The 20,655-nt window shown below is 39.3% G+C and overlaps 3 protein-coding genes across 3 annotated transcripts in view; all 3 read right to left on the bottom strand.

The window, feature by feature from the left end:
- Window positions 1-10,500, bottom strand: part of RAB9A (RAB9A, member RAS oncogene family) — a 29,934-nt gene extending 19,434 nt beyond the window's left edge. The window contains exons 1-2 of the mRNA XM_071748334.1: window positions 10,440-10,500; window positions 7,744-7,818 (exon numbers count right to left, since the gene is read on the bottom strand). The gene's annotated coding sequence lies outside the window, so the exon portion shown is untranslated. The remainder of the gene's footprint in view (window positions 1-7,743; window positions 7,819-10,439) is intronic.
- On the bottom strand, window positions 1,905-10,500 carry TCEANC (transcription elongation factor A N-terminal and central domain containing). Its single transcript, XM_071748228.1, has 3 exons — window positions 10,440-10,500; window positions 7,744-7,818; window positions 1,905-3,246 (listed from the first exon to the last, which is right to left on the bottom strand). The coding sequence occupies exon 3, from the start codon at window positions 3,236-3,238 to the stop codon at window positions 2,159-2,161; it is 1,080 nt and encodes a 359-aa protein (XP_071604329.1). The 5' UTR covers window positions 3,239-3,246; window positions 7,744-7,818; window positions 10,440-10,500; the 3' UTR covers window positions 1,905-2,158.
- A 9,746-nt stretch (window positions 10,501-20,246) lies between these two features.
- Window positions 20,247-20,655, bottom strand: part of EGFL6 (EGF like domain multiple 6) — a 39,545-nt gene continuing 39,136 nt past the window's right edge. The window contains exon 12 of the mRNA XM_071748182.1: window positions 20,247-20,485. Coding sequence (XP_071604283.1) covers window positions 20,390-20,485 — 96 coding nt within the window. The 3' untranslated portion in view covers window positions 20,247-20,389. The remainder of the gene's footprint in view (window positions 20,486-20,655) is intronic.

Here is a 20,655-nt window from a genome sequence, read left to right as displayed (position 1 = left end):
ATGTTACAGCCAGATGGGCACAGGAACTGTCCATTAATTCCTCCAGTAAATATTCACCTCGCTTCTCTGCTCAGCTGATGCATTTTAGCTTTAACTGCAGAACTCCTCTTGTGCACTTGTAAATGATATTTCCATTAATGCCAAGCACACAGTTTTATTGTGTTTGTACAACAGGGTGAAACAAAACACTTCCCTCTGTGCCTAAAGCATGACTTTTGACAATTTCTTGACCTATTTCACCATCTCCTCCATAATCCAACAAGTAAACTCATTATGAAAGTTATGTTTCCAAAGAGTACTACTGCAAGACATAACCTCTTGGGCAGGGCAGGCTTATTCTTTACTGCATTTCCCCAGGTCTGTGATTTGGCACATTCATGTGCTCTGAACACTAGGACTCAGTGCAAGACCAATTTCCTCTCATATAAGCACAGCAACTCAAAACCAGTGAAGAAACCAGAACAGGGACACACTGCATGAACACAGTCTTCTACAGACTATGAGACAACTGTGAGAGATCCCCAAACTCTGATGGTTCTCCCAGTTCAGTAAAGACACAAATCCCTGATACATACATGTGTCCAGTTCTGGGCCCCTCAGTTCAGGAAGGATATCGAGGTCCTGGAGCGGGTCCAAAGGAGGGCAACCAGGCTGGTGAAGGGACTCCAGCACAGATCCTATGAGGTGAGGCTGAGGGAGCTGGGGCTGTTCAGCCTGGAGAAGAGGAGGCTCAGAGGAGACCTCATCACTCTCTACAACTCCCTGAAAGGAGGGGGTAGCCAGGGGGGGTTGGTCTCTTTTCCCAGGCAACTCTCAGCAAGACAAGAGGGCACGGTCTCAAGTTGTGCCGGGGGAGGTTTAGGTTGGACATTAGAAAGAATTTCTTTACTGAGAGGGTGATCAGACATTGGAATGGGCTGCCCAAGGAAGTGGTGGATTCTCCATCCCTGGAGATATTTAAAAAGAGACTGGATGTGGCACTCAGTGCCATGGGCTGGTAACTGCAGCGGTAGTGGATGAAGGGTTGGACTTGATGATCCCTGAGGTCCAACCCAGCCAATTCTATGATTCTATACTGATATATACTCAGACATCCATTCAATGTATTCAGACAACTGATTTTTCAAGTTTTCCACAGAAAAACAAACCAAACCAAAATGGGGCTATTATTTTATTAAGAAGAATGCTAAGGTGGTATTTTTTGATTAACAAATGCTTCTGAAGTACAGCCAGTAGGGATCCTGTTGACTCTGGAGCAAAAACATGTATAAAAACTTTAGCTACTAGATTTCATTCTATTATTTTCTGCAGGGTAACCTGCACTGTATAAAAACATCAGTTTGTTTTGGGGACAGATGTCCCAGTTCAAGAGACGATATCCATTCAGAAAGTGATTAACTCCTATTAACTTCATTCCTTTATTAAATAAAGATAGATTTAATAATGTATATCTATTTTCTGAAACAAACCATTATCTGCTCTTAAATTAATTTCTTAACAGCTGCAGGACACACCGTCTTATATTGGAAATCTGAACTGTCAAGTGATATATTGTCACCAGTCAGAAAGAATTTTATTTTTGCTTTCATTTGCTAACTGCCTTTCCCCCCTTTTCCATTCTATTTTTGTTTTTTTTTTTTCCCTTTTAGGTTCTACCTCTCAAACCAATTTATTCATCTAACACTTACAAAAAGTGATTTAATTAAGGAGTGAATCCATGCTGAACATTCTGCAAGGCAAACAAGTTCTTGAGAACGTTTACTGTAAACAAAATTTGTCCAGTGAAAAGAACTCCTGCTGAAGATAATGAAAATTCCAAGTATTCAGTACCTTGGGGAAAAAAGTTGTAGCACATGGAATATTTTTACTAGTGAATATACCTCTCTCAGACACAGTGTTACCAATTTTTTTTTCCTTTTTTCTTTTATTTCTTTACATATTGACATTAAAATATATATTTATTCTCTTTACATATTGACATTACTTTAAAATATATATTTATTCATCTTCAAAAATAACACAGCAATTTTTAAAACTGATTTTGTATTTTAGTGGCAGCATCTACAGAATAACAGTAGAAAATTTTTAATTATACAGTTTCAACAGATATGCCTTCTCATACCTATTCTTCTAAACCACTTATTAAAGAAGGATAGCATTAGAAACAAATCCATCTGCTGTGATACCACTGTTCCCCACAGTGATTACAAATAACGTAAGTCAACATTTGTTCATCTGGATTCGTGTTTCGCACCCAACCTGGAAGAAAGAGAGTTCCTCTGGCAATCATAGTGACACTGCAGTCAAATTTTTCACATCGCCTACACTTTATTTTGTTTGTCCGTGTGCCATTAATAATTTGTGGAAGCTGATGTTCCCGAATAGATGAGTCTGTGTACAGAGCCCTGAGCTCTTTCAGTTCGTTGCTGGCCATTTCCATCACTGTCATCTCAGCAAAAGCCTTTGGACTCAGACTCCCTGAAAAGAGGTTATGTTTTAAGTGACAACTTCTAGGGTTCTTCAGGTTAGAGATTTTACTTCTGATACAGTTTTTATACTTTTTGTCAGTTTTAGCATGAAGAGCAAAAATATGTTCTTCAATTTCTTTAGCTAGCTCTAGCCACCTACGGGTTTCTTGTTCATCTTTCACAGAACCAGTCAAAGCTTTATAAAGAAGATCTGTGCATTTACACCTCAGAGCTCTCATCGGATCCTGCTGTACACTTGCTTCATGAACCAGAGCTTTAGAATCTTCATTATCAGTCTGTTGTTCCTCCAAAGAAGAAAGCTGATTCACGCTGTCTTCTACCTCACGTACCACATTTTTAACAATTTGCAATGGGGCCAAAATTTTAGGAGCAGTAGCAACTAATGCCTCCTGATGACATGGTCCTTCAGACAGTGACTGCTCTCTAGGAACCACACTGAGGTGTTCAATTTCTTCTTTCACATACACAGAGTCTGACTTTTTAATTTGCATTGACTGAGCACAGTTATGCTTGTAAAGAGCTTTCCACCTGGATAATAACTGCTTTGCTTTCTTTTTCACCTTTACTGAAGGGCAGTTCTTGAGTACTAGGTATACAGCTTTGGCAACATCCGTCCCCTGAAGATATCCTACAGTCATGCAGACATCTTCCAGCTCTTTAAGATGATGCTCAACCTCTTGGAAATTGTTCTCAGACAGTAGCTTCTCAATACAATGGGCTCTGTGTACAATATTTTTCTGGTCAGACATTTTTAAACCTGGAAACCAAAAGATTTTAAGATATTTATTAAAGTTATGATATTAGTTCACTTTCTCTGCATTCTTACAAGGTTTTGCTATTTTACACTATTTCACTTATATGTATTACTGGTTTTCCAACATTTTCTTGAAATTAAGCATAGTAGAGTTAGTGGAACAAATGCAAAATACAGAGGAGGTTGGGTTCTGGGAAAATATAAGTCAGCATGCTAGTCTAACTCATGTAAGGAAAATACTGGTGGAAAGAAGAGCCCACGGGCTTCTGCCAGGGTAGGGTTGACAAAAAAAAAGCTGCATACATTCTGATTATGCTCTAGAAAAAGTCATCTGCCTGACAGAGGCTGACTCACATTGCTAGCTATATATTGTTTAAAGGAACTCATAAGCAGATTTCTTGAGCCATCACTGTTTCTATGATGAAATGTTCTGAGAGCAAGGGGGAGAGGAGGTAAGAGGTAACTTGCATGCTCTGCTGCTTTCAGTGATCACCAGCCCAGCCAATTTGGTTTTTGTGTGACAGAAATAAATTCAAGCTTTAGGTAGGGCCAGCAATCCACAGAAGAAAAGAACGGGCACAGAGAGAGTGCATACACCTTCACCTGTTTCCATAATCATGAACCACAGATGCTTCCATAATCACGAACCACAGACCAACCTGACTGCCACAGTGAATGCTCTGTGCATTTACTGCACCTGTCTTTTAACAGCTCATTCTTGTCTGACATTTTGAAGCCCTGCGAAACCTCAAAAATGGCTATTAGAGAAACTGATTTACTACTTAGTAAGTATCAAAACCAGAGAAACAGGATGGCATTTGCCATCCAGAGGGACCCTGACAGGCTGAAAAAGTGAACCCATCCCCATGTACTTATCCAAATGCAACATGACTATGAATTCTCAATTATTTAGTATAGAGTATGCAAATTTTAGTATTAGGGACTATGGACATGTGAAGAAATTACTACATATGGAGTGCTCTGCTGATAATTCGATCATGTGTATACTTTTACCTCGAGACTAAGGTGAAGTATTCTGATCTTTCATTGAGAGCTATGCTTCACACAAAGTTTCCTTTCTCATATTGCAGGATGAAGATCTGTACATAAGCAATCATGCATAAAGCTCATGGATATCATCTGCTCCAGGTAGTGGTCCTTGCTCAAGGTTATCCACCAGCCTATCAGCAGCCCAGCCAGGGGACAAGGTGAAGATGTGCCTGTTTCCATGGCCAGTCTCATGCAAGAAAATTACATGGCTGAAAAAGACTCCTTTGGCTCCACAGCCACGAACAGGCACTGACAGCTGGGGTACTGAAAGGAGCTGAATCTCACACATTGGCATCTGCAGCAGAAAAGCAACCATTCTGCCACACACATAGGGAATGACCTTACACCTATAGCTACTGAGAAGGATGCTAACTCATCAACCCACACAAAGATGCATTTTTCTCCTAATAGGCAAAACTAAGACAACCTGTCAGCCTTTTCTTAAGCCTCTACTATATATATATAAAAGGCTGGTTTAGATTGAATTAAATGCAGTATTTGTGTTTTACCTTAGGACTTTTTCCCACATGAGCACTAAGGCAATAAATTAAATTATTAGAAATTTTAAGGTCTTCTTAGTAATGCATTGGATTTTTCAAGTTTATGCAATATTAAATTCAAGTACATAAACATTACAGCAGCATTAAATAAAACTGAAAACAGAATATGGACACCATAGTATGAACAATTTAAACAGTAATTCTAAAATAATTTTTGAAATTCAGGCACCTAACAGACTACTCACATTTAATTTAAAACAATCACTTCTAAGGATTGTTGTACTCAACATGTACAACATACAGCAAAGAGGCTGTAGGCAAAGAGGACTTAGAAGGCAAAGCCAGATAAAAGTAACAGAAAACAACTCATCTAAAACATATGACAAGAACATAACCAAATCTGTAATTAATTAGTTCAGAGTTAATTCAGAATATTCACTACTGACTAGCAGAAGCACAAGAAACAGCCAGCAGAGAAACCACTAAATAAATGTAAAAAATATGTCTTTACAAGTGTCAATAGAGAAATTTCTGTGTGGAAAATGCTCTTGGAGTGGCACTGGGCTTGTTGTGTGTATCTGGATCCTTCAAGAGGAGAAGTAATATATACATCTCAAATACTATGCTAACTACTTAATAATAAATTTCAAGGTAGCATGGTGAAAAAAAAAACAAACAACCAAGAAACCACAACAAAAATCAAAACACCACATTGTACATTTTTTGCTCTGTAAATCACGCAAGGCCCGGATTTATCACTGAGGTTGACACAGACCATTACTTTACAGGATCAGAAATTAAACTGAGATTTCTGAGCATGTAAGAACATATAAGGGTATGAAATTGTTCATTTTACTACTGCTGGCATCCTTCAAAGGATGAGGCAGAGCTCCTCTTTAATGCTCAGAATCCTGCATAGCATTTCATATTAAGCCTGGATGTCAAGCACCTCATCTCCTTCTCTAATCAAGGGACAACACAATTTCTACAGATAACTGCAGAAAACATGTTTTTCATTTTCTTAAAGGCAGAGACAAGAAATTATTGATGCAGTGGCATTAAGCATATTTTCTAGCCAAAGTTCACTGGGAATCTACACACAGCAAGCCTGAATTCTTTCCTGCTCAAGCTTCTGTTCCCTTAACTTTGATGTTCCTGCTGTAAATAAGGGTTTTGGTGTTTTGTTAAAAGAAGGCAAAACCTCCAAGTATGTGTATGCTGGATTTTGTTACTTTGTAGGAAGAACAGTGGGAGACTGATACCAGAGACAACTGCCAGATAACTGCTCACTGCAGAAGGATTTTTGAGTTTTCTGCAGTGTCAGGTAAACAAAATCACTCCTTGATATAATAGTTACTTTTAAAAAGAACTGATAAGTAGATGTTAAAAACACTCTAGACAATCAACAAATTTTTATTTCTAGTTCTCAGATGGCAGAAGTGCTTACAGGGCAGACTCATCTGCCCAAGCTGGTTCAATAGGTCAGCTTCAGAAAGAAGATCATGATCTAACCCTTTAACCCACAGTTCTACTTCTCTGATAACCCCACAGCCCTAAGAAGCTTTTCATAATGTTCAGTATTTGAGGGGGAGAAAAAATCCAAGAGAGACAGAACAAAGAAGTTTTGTGAAGCCTCAAAAACTTTCTGATGAGAAAGCACGTGTTTCACAGAAACCAAGATGCAATTCCAAATAGGAAATCATTTCACCACTTGAGGGAGCTGTAGCATAGCAAACACCTGGAGTCCTGCAAAATGTGCATAACGAAAAACTCCACTCTGCTAAGAAAAAAAAATTCCCTACGACCTTTAGAAGACTACATCTTTAGAGTACCCATATGCCTAAATTTGGAAAAAAATCCCTGAAAATGCAAAGCTTCTGGGATAAGCTGGTGGAGGGAAAAAGTGCATCCCTTATCCAAGCATTGTCTGGATATTATTCTCTCATTCAACATTTATTAAATTTGGATTTTTACCACTTTTTTACATGATTCAATGCTACCGGGCAAACGCTGGATAAATACTTGTAAAACTAACTGAAATGTACTCATTCAGCACTGTCCAGCTCTCTTCCTAGTTCTGAGACTTGAGAAATACCAGAAAAAGGAGTTATGAATTGTGCATTTTTGTTACTGTAGAGATGCAAGAACAAGTTACAAATGACAGAATCACAATTTTGTGTCGTACAAAGTGAACATTCTCATCCCTTCTTCAACTACACAAGGCACTGCCATCCTGCTTAACTTTAGCAGTGTATGACACCACTCATTTGTATTCCAAGTACCTGCTGAAGGTTACACCGTGGAGATTGACTCCTATTTACAGTAAGACTCTGTAACGCTCTTCTGATGAGGTACTTTGTAGCCAATCATTAGCTCAGATCCTGACTGCAAGGTATGAGTCACTTGTGCATACAAGAATAAAGGACAGCGATCAATAAAAACCCAAGTCAGTTTGATCCTAAGGAAAAAAACTAGGCTACCTCAGGTTTAAAATATGGTCATCCTGTAACAATACTAAGTTGAATCAGAGCTTTTAAACAGTGAAAGGACTGAGCAGGAGAAAACAAACAAAACAACAAAAAAACCCCAAACAGTCTAACATGCCTGCTGCTGTCTGCAAAGCCAAACCCCAGGAAAAACACTGGCCTCTCCAAAACATTTGGGGCTAATGCTTTGTGTCTGTTATGTTCCCTAGACATTTCAGTCATAGCCTTAGCACAGCTAATTTCCACTAATAAACCAAGACAAACTCGGAATGCATCCAGGTAAGTGTGGATGAATGCCCTGGAAGGGGAGAGAAGGCTGAACACCAATCCTTTTCCTCATCCCAACTTCACATGTAGCTGTTTGGTTTGTTTTTTTCTCCACGGAATTCTATGCTAATCAGCAGAAACTCCAGACCACAGCCAAGACAAAGACCAGAAGAAGCCAAGTACCCCTAGTGATTTACCTTCTGTCAAAAGATGTGGCTATTTCTACAGCACAGCACAGTCCTGGAAACGTCAGATTTCTTGCTTTGGGCAACCTAAATTGAAGAAATAACAAGAGAAATAAGAAAATGCTATTTTAACCTCAGCGCCTAAGAGGAAATCAGAAAATTCTCACAGCAAACTTCCAGATCCTAATTTGGAGTTGCTTCTCCGAAACCCTATTTTTAATTAAAATAAAATTATTTTTAAAAAATTAAATATCAATAGATTGCATAATGAAGCTATCACAGCTAGGACTGTATTTCAACTGCTCCCTCTTACTCAGTGCAAGTGCACAAGAAATATACATAATGCTGTCCTCCAAACACTGGGAAATTGTAATTCAAAATCCCCAATACACTGAGAATGGCTTGGCCACTATAATGCTATAGAAATAAAAAACTGAAAGCTGTTCTGCACTTAAAGGCTTTAAGCCTCTAGTGCTCCCATCATTCCTCAACAGACAAACTGATTAGGAGTTTACTTTTTATAAAAAAAGAAAGGTTACACTATCATGTTCAACATGGTTCCAAGTACCAGTACTTGAAGAAATCAGTTTTGAGCATTCTCCAGTAACTGTAAAAGGCTAGCAACACTCTCCCTGTTCATCTATAATGATGTTACCACTCATGTTCCTGCTTGGTATTATAGTTTTCCTCCACAACTTTCTGACTTCTTTTTGAATTTCTTGTTCATATACCTACCTAGAATTAATCAAGCATTCGGGGTTTTTTTATATTTACTGAAGTACTTGTGAGCTGTGGGTTTAAAACTGGCATTGAAGTGACAATCCTCATCTAACATTCTTCTGCATCCACTTTTTCTCAGTCTCCATAAACAATGTTTATACCCTCTGGCAGATGCACTGACTTGAAACCTGGACAGCCTCTATTTAAATAAAGCTTTCCTAAGATGAATGTCACATCCTCCTTCCACTTAGCTTCTGCATTGTCATGGAAGTCCAACAAACAGGCCTCTTTGCAGACAGGAGCCTATATCAGCAAGTAAAAATGTACTTAAGACATCTCTATTCCAAGTATATTCGGTCACTTAAAACTTTAGAAACAAAATATAAGTAATTTTGGAGAGAAATAAGCAGTTCTTTCTTCTTAATATATTTTCCTGATAGAATAGGGCTAAGATCAGACTTCAATTCTAGCATGCTACAAACTAAACGTTCAGTCTGTAATGTCTTTTTATGGCAAGCTACATTAATATAAATTATATACATTAATATAAAATGGAACATATAAGTAATAAAAGCATGTTTCAGGAACTTTTGTGGGGTTTATCTTGTCAGATGAACTGAGTTTTTACTGCTGTAATGTTCGATTTCCAGTTAAGCCTTGGCTCAATACTATTTTTTACTCCATTGTCAGAGACATGTTATATATTATTTATGATTCTTTTACAGGTTTTCAACAGAAAAATGATCTAACTTTTTTTCAAAAATAAATCCATTCTATGTAGAAAAGCACGTTACTGACCCCCCTCCTCTACAGAGAGAGCATGTGGGGTATTCGTAAGATACTATTAGTGTTTACATTCCTTGTGCTAAAACATGACAAATACGAAAGCAGACAACAAATAAATATTTTAAGAGCTTCCATCAAGTCACCTGACATACTGGTTGAAATAAGATGTAAAATACACTTGAAATAGATTTTTATATATTTAATTATTAAAAGCAACACTACATTGAAAAGTGTGAACTAATTTCTTTCTATCATTTTTAGCAGTGTTTGACTTCACATGCATGTCGCATAGAAATTAACATAGCAAATACCTAAAAAATTCTCATAATACTGCTGCCACAGACATCCATCCTGCTGTTTTCAAGATCAGCTGTTTCTGCCAGCAGGAACTACAGCCCCCTATGACAAAAAATCAGCAGGATAATTACAACAGCTTGGAGAAGCAGCTCAGCTACACGCATGTGTCTGAAAACAGGTGACATTTTCATGACAGGGAACCAGCCGCAGATGACACTTCGCTTGGAGGAGGTTTGGAGTCGGCCTCAGGACACCAGCACTGTCCATCACTGTCATCTGCACCTCGGACACCACACCAAGAAACTCGGAGCAGCAAGCTGCAAATCTGCCCCAAGTCACTCCCATTGCGTTCCAAATCGCTCCCTGAGCAAGCTGGCTCCATGATTTCTTTTTCCAAATCCTCCATTAAAACCTCATGTCTGCTCCTCAGACTCCGTCTAGCTTAACTCTGACCCACTGCTGTATTGCTTAAGGGCAAAATGTCGCCCCTCCTCATACCCGGGGGAGACGGAGAAGCAGCCACGCACCCAGCAACCCCCATACACACTCCTCAAGGAGCTCTCTCTTATGGCTTCACCCGTCCCCCCTGGCATCCCCAGCACTGCTACACGGGGCAAACGGCACCGGTGAGCCCGCGGGGCGGTCGGCGCTTCCTGGGGGGTCGAGGCCGTGCGTGGGTCCCCTCTTGCCGCGGGGCGCCATTTCGTGGCGGGGCAAAGGAGCCCACCGAGCCGCTCCATCCCTCCGGATCTCACCCCCCAGTGCCGGGGCACGGGGAAAAGCCTCCTACGCAGCACCTGACGGGCGTCACCAAGAAGGGGGAGCTGCGCGCCTTCCTCCCACTGTCCTCGGCGAAACACACAGCGCTGCCATCACCCTCCCCCCCACTCCCCGTACCCCGTTACCTCCGCAGCGGGCCTCAACATGGCGCCTCCCTCCTGCTAGGCTGCGCCGCCGCCATCTCCGCCAGCGGGACGGCCCGATTGCGAGATAGAGCGGCTGCGCGCTGGCCCCAGCTGCCGGTGAGGCCCGGTGCGGGCGTCGGGCCCGGTGTGGGCACTCGGCGGAGAGCATGGGCAGCCTCGCTTGCTCCCGCAATGGGCGCCGGGTCGGGGAAGGGAGCTGCCTTTGGGCTGAGAAGCCATGTCCCGTTGTCAGAGGGCCACGGCGGGCATATTTGTTGTGAAATCCCAGGGAGGCTGCTGGGCTGACAGCATCCCGGATTAAGTGAGAACCGTGGAAATAGCTTTCCCAAGCAGCGTCAGGTATGGGCAGCAGCAGTCCCTCCTGGCACCTGACGGGGCCGTGGGGTGAAAGGGGCACCGGGCTCTGCCTTCCCCCGCCCCGGCGGCATCTGCCGGGCTGATGGAGCTGGGCACAGGCCTTGGGAGAGGGGCTTTGGGAAAAGCGCTCTGTTTGGGAAAGATGGAAAAGCTTCTTTGGCTCCTCTCAGCTTGAGAGAAAAGCCGATGATACTCGCATGATTTTAAACTTCAGCCTCAGCCGTGAAATGGCCCACCTAGAGCAACCACAGCGAGGGAAAGGCAGTGCAACACACGAATGAAAATTAGTATTATAGCTAAGGCTAACGTAGAAGAAAGAAAACGCTGTAGAACTCCTCATTTTCAACATTGTACCGCATTACTTTCAGTATAAGCAACTACTGTTTTATATGGTGAACCGAGCTATTGGTACCCACAGTGTTAAGTAAAATAAATAGCATGAAACTTACTCCATGTGTTAATAACTTTTGGATAAATAAGTGCGATGGACGTATCAGATTATGCAGTAAGCAACTAAAAGTTGTATTCTAGTCAAAAGCAAAGGTATGTGTCGTTGCCTTTTCATTCTCATGCTCTGTACGAGTATGAAAGTGCTTTCCTTTTTCATATATATTTTACACAGGCCTCCAAAATGATTTTGTAAAAGAGTAATATTTTTAGAACTTCAGCTCCACAGCCAATTATAGTAAAAAGTCGGTATGATTGTTTTTTTAATGTTTTGGCGGTTGTTCACTAATGAGTCCTATGTTGCCCTCTGTTGACAGTAAACTGAAATTACCTACCTAAATTTGGCAAATAACGTTTCATCGTGAATATCATGTATGGCAGACAAATCTCTTTTTCCCTGTTTTCACATAATGAATATCACCAGTGCCAGTCACAAAGGAAAAAAAATTATTGCAATGTTGTATAGGATCTAAAAAAGTCACATAATCAATTTATTAATCTATTAGAATCAATCAGTGATTCTTTTTCATTAATGAGTGATAGCAAACGTTCCTGATAGTGCTGCAGTGGTTGCATTATATACTGATAACTGAAGAACCTGAAATAATCCCTAATTCTGTTTAATACTTTCAAGTATTTTTGCAGTATACATATATCATGAGCTTACAGCAACAATTACTGCAATATTCAAGAGTTTGCAGTTTAGTCTCAGATTGAGGCACCCAGGATAAGATTCTTGGGTGCTACTTTTCTTACACCTTTCTCTGTTATAATGGTGAGCACGGTATGTGTAGGATCCCTTATAGCCTCAGCTGGGAGTGCCTTGCCTGCTGCAGAGGCACAGGAAGGCAGAGGTACAGAATTCCCTTGGCAGGAAGGCAGAAGGATGAGCATGACTTGCTGCTTGTCATTAGCTCTCCTTTGAGCAAAGATCAAAACTGAACAACCCCCTCCTTGAAGAAGGTTCCTCACTCCATGGATAGCTCAGGAGTCCCCATTAAATGATCTTTGTTCTCATGAATAAGGAATCATTGTTGCAGTTTCCCATTTATGAAACAGAGGCAATAATAATGTTTTCTCAATTACCCCTGACTAACAAAACAAAAATATGATAAAAACTATCTCCCCATACATGGAGCTGTTGGACTGAATCCAGAGGAGGGCTGTAAAGATGATCAGAGGGCCAGAGCACCTCTCCTGTGAAGACAGGCTGAGAGAGTTGAGGTTATTCAGCCTGGAGGAGAGAAGGCTTGAGGGAGACCATATAGCAGCCTTCCAGTACCTGAAGGGGATACAGGAGAGCTGAGGAGGGACTTTTTATAGGGATATCTGGGACAGGGCAATCCCAAGCACCAATATAGGTTGGGCAGTGATTGGCTTGAGAGCAGCCCTGAGGTAAAGGACTTGGGAGTGATGATGGATGAGAAGTTCAACATGAGCCATCAGTGTACACTTGCAGCCCAGAAAACCAACCAGATCCCTGGCTGCATCAAGAGAAGCGTGGCCAGCAGGTCAAGGGAGGGGATTCTCCCCCTCTGCTCTCTTCTCATGAGATCCCACCTGGAGCACTGCATCCAGGTCTGGAGCCCCTGTTACACGAAAGATGTTCTGGAGTGTGTCCAGAGAAGGGCCATGAGGACAATCAGAGGGCGGGAGCACCTCTCCTGTGCAGACAGACTGAGAGATTTGGGATTATTCAGTCTGAACAGGAGAAGGCTCTAAGGAGACCTTATTGTAGACTTCCACTATCTGCAGGGGGCCTACAATAAAGCTGGTGAGGGACATTTTAGGATGTCAGGTAGTGATATGACTAGGGGGAATGGATTCAAACTAGAGGAGGGCAGATTTAGATTGGATGTTAGGAAGAAGTTCTTCACTGTGGAGGTGGTGAGACATTGGAAAAGGTTGCCCAGAGAGGTGGTGGAAGCCCCATCCCTGCAAGTTTTTAAGGCCAGGCTGGACAGGGCTCTGAGCAATCTGATCTAGTGGGAGGTGTCCCTGCCCATGGCAGGGGGGTTGGAACGGGGTGATCTTAAATGTCCCTTCCAACCCTGAAAGTTCTATTTTTCTATAACATTTTGGATATACTATAAAAATCCAACATATCTTGAGTCTAAATGAGGTCTGAGTTTACGTCTTCTGCATGCCATCTACATAAAACATAACATAAAAACACGTGAACAGTTTTATGCCATTAAGTAGGACACAGCCTGCAAAACCACAACTACTGTTTGTTTATTAACTTATACCCATATCTATGAAAGTGATGACAGTAACTGAAAGGAGGACAATGATAATGTTGTTTCTTTTAATGAAATAAAAACCTTTTCTTAATTGCTTTTGAAGATGATCCTTATTGATACTGCATTAGCAATGAAATACTGCAGATGTACTCCTATTGACAAAATAATTGTATTGTACTTATTTAAAACAAAATACATGAGTTCCCTTGAAATCTTCATTCTTCAATTTGTTTTACAAAGGATGAGCTTTGGTCCCTCTTTTTTGTTGTCCATTCTTGGAATTGTAACAACTGCCTCTTCAGAATAGCTCAGGCAAAATGTTTTGGGAATTACTGTGTTTTTGGAAGTACTGTCAGACAGGCATTTCCTCTAAAATCCCTGGGTACAGGCACTGGGGCTGTGGTTTGAACTGTCTGAAACCTTGTTCACAGGTAATGGCAGCAGCTGCTCTTTATGTAGTAGAATCAAGGAAATTGTATCCTCCCTGAAAACCTGAAAGGGAACTGGTAAATGGTCACTTGCTAAAAATGGTCCTAGACAGGGAGGAAAAGTCAATGTCAGCTCTCCAGAACACTGGCATAAATCAAAGTGTCAGTGGGGAAATCAAATGAGTGAAAGATTTATATAACATGACTGAGAACAGAATGCGTTTCCGTATCTTCATCAAAAAAAGCTTGAATGCCAAAGTTGAGATAAATAATTAAAAAATGTTCTTGCCTACTGACTGAAAATCAAAGAAAGGCAGAATTACAAATTTAATTGTTAAAGGTACCATCAATCCTATAGAAAACCATCATCTTTTTTGATTTATACCTCTTGCAGTCTTTTTTTACTGGTATGTAAAGCACTGAATTAGTAGTTTTATATTAAATCTTCATTATATGACTGTAAAGACGAAATGAGAGGTGGCAACAGTTCAGAAACTTTTTACTAGCATGGCTGAATAAATTGATTTTTTTCAGAATTATGGACATTTTCTGGCACTGACTTTGAACCATTATTCTTAATATTGTGTTCTCAGCCTAGGAAGACTTAAATCAAATTGTCCTTGAAAATCTAGAAAGCCAAGAATAATTAATCATGACACTGACTGACTAAGGAGAAGGGCCCCAGATGGCCTAGTGTTTGGGAGAGGAGGTTCCCATAGCAGCAGAGCAGCAGCATCAAGCAGAGACAGATCCTGCAAACAGCAAATTAGTAAATTTGCAGGTTTAAGAGGCTAAGAAAATATCCTGCAGTGATTCTGAAGACTTCTTTCAAACTGCTGGAATTCCCATAAGAGTTCTGAGTAGCCAGTATGTTCATATTCATGCCTCAGTCTGTCACTGGCTGGAGATTTCACATCTTTGCAGTTTTATCAGTCCCCCAAATCCAACAGACCCTCACTAGATGAGGCATGTGTCTCCTGGCAGGGCGACAGAAAAAAACCCAAATCTGTCTTTGATCCAGACTATGAGTCAGTTCATGAAAAGGCTCCCTACCACTCTGCTAGGAAGTAAGGAAAAAAAAGTGACATAATGCAAGCACTATTAAGTGAATCGTTATAATTAAATGACATGAGGACCAAAGTGTTTTAAACAATCATGTCCTCCTCCATCCTTAATGATAAGTAGAATAGAATATTTACAAATTCTATACAAATCTCTAGTCCCTAGACTATGAAAATCTGGAACTCTGACAGATTTCATTTTGTGATTATTTTTTTTTTTAAAGAAAGAGGTCTTGAGTGGCTGTTTGTTTGAACAGTCACTTTCACTTTTTTAGGCTCTGAAACTTTTTTTTTTTTTGTGATCAGGTCCTGAATTTCTTTGGGCCAGCTGTGAACTGCTGCTGTCTGATCAGACAAAACCTTCAGAACCCAGCAATGGATGAGGTTGACAGTAACGCTGCTCTTCTCTTTCTCGCTGCTCGTGGGGTTTATTTCCATGTTCCCCAGCCACCGTAGGTTAAACCATCTCCAGCTCATTTTTGGGCACTGGGAGGGACACTCACACAACTGCCCCCCACCAACCAGTCTGTGAAATCAAGGGTAATGCCTTCATCCCTTCATCATCTTCAAAGATGAAGTTTCTTCCCTTCCCTATCCTGTGTCTTGGAACAGCAGCAGCAGTCAGCTTTGGGTTTGACTGCCTTGAACCCTGAAGGCAAACTTTGTCACCGTTGTTCACATTTTCACTGGCATTTTCAAAAGCACACATAGTTGGGCCACTCACCAAATGCCTCCTTGCCTCTAGAAAAGGTGGCCACTTTAACACTCTGGCAGTTCCAAAGATGACAAAGTTAGGGCTGCTGTATGTTTACATCCTGGGCAAGAGAGTGATATTAATGAGTAATTCACTGTAAGTGCATGTGAGGCTTTCTTCTGTACATGATCTGTCTAGCACTGTTAAAATCTGCTGTGAATGTTACTTAGTTTGGAATAAAATTAGTGTTTGAGGGAAGAATAGTTGTGAGTTTGGTTATTTTTTTTTAGAAATATGTTATTCGTGATCAGCTTATGGCATGATTTCCCAAAGTTTTAATCATTTTCTATCATTTTATCAAGTTTGTGACTTCTGTTTTTTATGGTCTAAAATATATATATATATATAAAGTATATATATATATAATTGTAAATTGAGTCATATTTGCAGGTGAGAAGAAAAATCCTGCTAAGTACACAGATTTTAGGTATTAAGCTATCAAGTATAGCAAAAAGACACAACAGTAAGTCAAAACACAGAGATCTAATGTTAATTTGCTATCAGCCTGAAATCAAGCGCCAGATTCTGATTGCCTGGTTTACCAGCTGAAATCAGATTTACTAACTCCTACCAGAGGTGTCCAGTTCAGCAAACAGATTTTGAACATTCAATTTAGCAGTGATTTTCCCAGTAAAACCAGGAGAAAGCAATGGAGCAGAGCAGTCAGCTCTGGAAGATTTAAAGTGGTTGAATGTGCTGCCAGCTTTGCAATTTTCTGTATACAGAATGAACAGGAGCAAATTAAATATGCCACCTCCTCTATAATACAAAAAATGGGGTTGCTGCATCCAAGCTGCCTCCTGGAAGTGGTTCCTGAAAAATTTTGACTTAAAACTGCCTGGGAATCATTTAAGAGAGTGCTTGGAGCTGGGTCTTAATGAACCATGTCTGTGGAACTATTCAGTGCTCCTGAATACCCTCCAGCTTGCTGGTCTGCATGGAAGTTAAAAAAAAAAAAAAAAAAAAAAAAAAGTCTATGAAGAAAAATGAACAAAATGCTATTTTAAAGCAAGTTTAGGGAGATACTGTTTCCTTTACTTGAAATTTGTATTTCTATTGACATCAAATATACTGATTGTTTATAATAAATGGCATTATTCCTGATGATATTTAGATTTGAAATACTTTGTTTAATTTTAAAAGGAATTAATAAAATATTTTAAGTGTGGGAATAAAGTTCTCTTTAATCTGACCTTTAACCTAAAAGGGTGACTATTCAAATGTTTCTCAAATCTGCCTAAGAATATTCTTCTCAGCTATTTCAAATAGAAATTGGTATAATGTATTACACAATTGTTAAGGTATTGAGAAATTTTCAGAATATTAGGCTATTTCCTAAAAAAAAAGGGAAAAACATAAAAGGACCCTTTAAAACATTCAGTCATGCTTCAGTGAATCACTAAAGACTAAATATCCCCCAAATACAAAATTAACATTCAGTTTTCTTTCAACAGTTCTATAATGTGCACTTCCTGGAGACTGGGGCTTGGAAGGGGGAGAAGGGGGATGAGAACGACTGAATGTCAGACTCCATTGAAATGAAAGTTTAAAGTCAAATGAGTCTAATAACTATCAAAATCAGAAATTATTTTCCAGTAAAAGTCCTTAGCTGTTATAAGCTTTTATGAAACAGTATGTAACAGCACACATTATTTTTATGTGACAGTACACATACGACCAAATAAATTACCATTTAAACTTCCTTGTTATTTTTCCTTTTCAGTAATACATTGTCATGAATTTCAGTACCTCCTGTACATTCAGGTGTAAGACTCTGTCCTGAAAAATGTAGCAATTAGGAAGTAAATATGAGAAAAAATCAGTCATTGAAAGCAACTCTCCATTATCTTCAGCTTTATGATCCTTAAAAATTGCAGCGGGGAATCCTTATTTAATGTATAACAATAACATCTAATAGCTAGAAAATGTTTTATGTTCCTTTCAATTGCAGGTTACAAGATAATAATTTTGTGGGAACATGCCTCAGCATTTCCACATATTCAAGCCTGACAAAATTAAATGTCTTCTTTTAATTTTTTTAGCTGTTGAAGAAAAGTGATTGAAAACTTTTGTTATACAACATCAAAGATTAAGTGATCACATTTGTTGAGTAATTTTTGAAGGACATAATATAGACCTGGGTATTAGCTAGAAGCTGTTTTTTTCCATTAATTTGTAGGCAGAATACTGTCTCCCAAGTTTATTATCATATTTAAGGGTTACAAATTTCACACCACTTGATTATAGCATACTTTTAACATCTTCAAATACTCCCGGTGCATTTTCCTGGCTGTATAAAATAATCAAGTAGATAATGGATTTCACATTTCATAGTAATGGAAAAGTTGTCAGGAACACTTTGAGGCATTAAGGACTGGGGGCATAATACACCCTTTAACTGTTTTCCTCTGAATGAGAAACACAGAGCTTTTGCCCTGCACAGTTGCATCTTTTGAATGAATGTTGCAAACGATACCAGTTAATCTGCTGATGTGCTGATGTGGTTTGTCTGAATGTCTATACATGCTGGATTTATTTTGTTGCCTCTGCAGAAGCTAGCTTTGAATTTATTCACAACAACAAAAAAAAGTTTCAGTTTTGCTCTTCAGCTCTTCTTATATGCTAGAATTATTTTAACAATCTGCTGTGATGCAATCTATCTTGTATTTGACTAACCATTGCCAGCAAACGAGAAACAGCTTCTGCACTGACTATGGAAAGCCTTCTGGCAACTACTGCCATCAATACTGACCTCTGCAAATAATTTTCTTACTCATTCGATAAAATGCAGTATCTTTTATTTTTATTGTGTCTTTCAGATGGAGTGGTGCTACTAAAGTAATTGTTGCAGTCATGGTCCGTGGTGGGCTATGATTCAACCAACAACAAATTAATACCAGCAGATCTGGCTCCATATCAGGTCATGTTCATTGTGTTTATTCTCTGTTGTCTGTGGACTAAGTAAACTGTCTTTAGATGCTACACCTTCCACAGGCAGTATTTATCTTATCATGCCAAATAACTGCACATGCAAGCAATGCCCAGCTGTACTTCTTTTAGGTATACTCAGTTTGCTCCACATAGGTATTTCAGCTCTATAATTTGCACTATAATGCTCAAGACTGTAACAATTCTTAGGCATCTTGGTACTGTAGGTATAGGGCTTCTGTGTAGCTGTAAATTATTCCTGTTTGAAGCTAGACACAAAATCTGGTTTCAATAAAATTCACCTTTCATTTTTTTGGTCTTCAGTGAGGGTACTGCAGCTGCAGAGAGCCAGAAGAAGAGTGAATCCAGAAAAAATATTTGTTTCATATTTCTGCCTCATTGTGACCAGGTATTTCAGGCATCCTGAGATCACAGTCCATATCTCATCCACAGCTGAGGGAACTTTCCCCTGGCTTTGAATCTTGCAAAGTCTTTGCCCTGAGATTAAAGAGACTTTGTTTTTCTCAAGACCCTGTTCTATAATTTCATCAGCACCTCCGAAGACATCAGGAAAGAAATTCATATGTCCAAGCTGAAGCCCACGTACAGTACTCAGGGTACTTGTTTTGTAACACTAACCAGAACTAACAAAGAATTTCCTGATTACACAGCTATTGTAAACATTCCAGACATTTCCAGTCCAGGGTGGCAGCTCCTAGTTTCTGGGAGAAGGTTCTGCACACATCCCTGCTCCTGCAGGTGGTGGAGAGTTTCCATTCCTTTTGATGAAATTTGAAGGGACTTACAAAAAAGATTAATTTTTTCGGTTGTTTAAGAAGGAACCTTATTGTGTGGCCAGTAGGATATACTGGAAAATTAAAACTGTTCTTTCACATCCCTGGGGGGTAAAGTAGGCCTGCAATCCATCAATAACCAATTTGTTCCTGAAGGTCACTGTGTAACATGAAGTTTCTTAAATGTTAATAATGGGTCATTCTTTGTGTTATTTTTTTCAGTGCCAGTTGGTAATATTATCTGTTAATGATGAACACTAAATACTTATAAAACTATAAAAGGATCATTTGTAATCAATTATTTCTGTGACTTAATGACACTGATGACAAACAAGGTATTTTACATACTTTATTAGTAATGAAAATATTCCTCAAAGTCATAACTCCACTGAAAGCTTAGCTCGATCAACAAAGAAATAAAGCTCCTCTCTTTCTTTTTATTGATTAGATTGATTATCTACATAAGTAAGAAGTAAAGAAGTTAAAATTATGTCACCAGAAGTAGTAACATCCTCTTAAATATTGCTTTATGTTCTTGTGGAGTAGAAGAAATTAAATAGAATACTTAGGAATAGCTTTGAAAAGGACTTTAAGGAATAAAAGCATGTAGAATTTGTAAAAAAGTTAGACAAATACTACTTTGGAAACACTGACCTTAAATTATAAAATACAGTAGTGCTACAATCAAAGCATGTGTTAGAATAATTAAAATAGCTCATTAAGAAATTTATTCTCCATCTTGCACTTGTCAGTTTTTCTGTTTCCATTGCTGCATTAAGTTCAGGGCACAGTTATCATGGTTTGTTTTGTTTTCTGTTTGTTTGCTTTTTTAATAAAGAAAATGATACAAAAATACACTAGAAGTAAGGCAAATATTAAAAAATAGGATTAAATCCAACATACTCAACTATCCATTATCAGATATCTTCTGGGCATAGACCTGAAATCAGTACAACATTATCCACTCCAATTTCTCCAGTTTTGCCTTTCCCACGTTCTGATTCAAAAGTGACCTGTCATTAGAAAAGTGATGTGTTAATAGTGAAAAAATAGTTTATCTAACCATTCAGCAACCCTTAATATGAATTAGTTATAATGCTATATCTGAGGAATGTTTTATCCCAATACAGGACTTAATGACTTAAATCCTTGCAGTTTTTAGAGTTTTTTGTAACTAGACTGA

Source organism: Heliangelus exortis, chromosome 1 (assembly GCF_036169615.1).
Source record: "Heliangelus exortis chromosome 1, bHelExo1.hap1, whole genome shotgun sequence".
Taxonomy (NCBI): domain Eukaryota; kingdom Metazoa; phylum Chordata; class Aves; order Apodiformes; family Trochilidae; genus Heliangelus; species Heliangelus exortis.
Note: the sequence above shows the minus strand (reverse complement) of the source record. Positions and strands in the feature narration are given on the sequence as shown.

What these genes read in the sequence shown, in the direction of transcription:
- TCEANC (XM_071748228.1), bottom strand. Translation starts at nt 3,238, where the DNA reads ATGTCTGACCAGAAAAATATTGTACACAGAGCCCATTGTATTGAGAAG.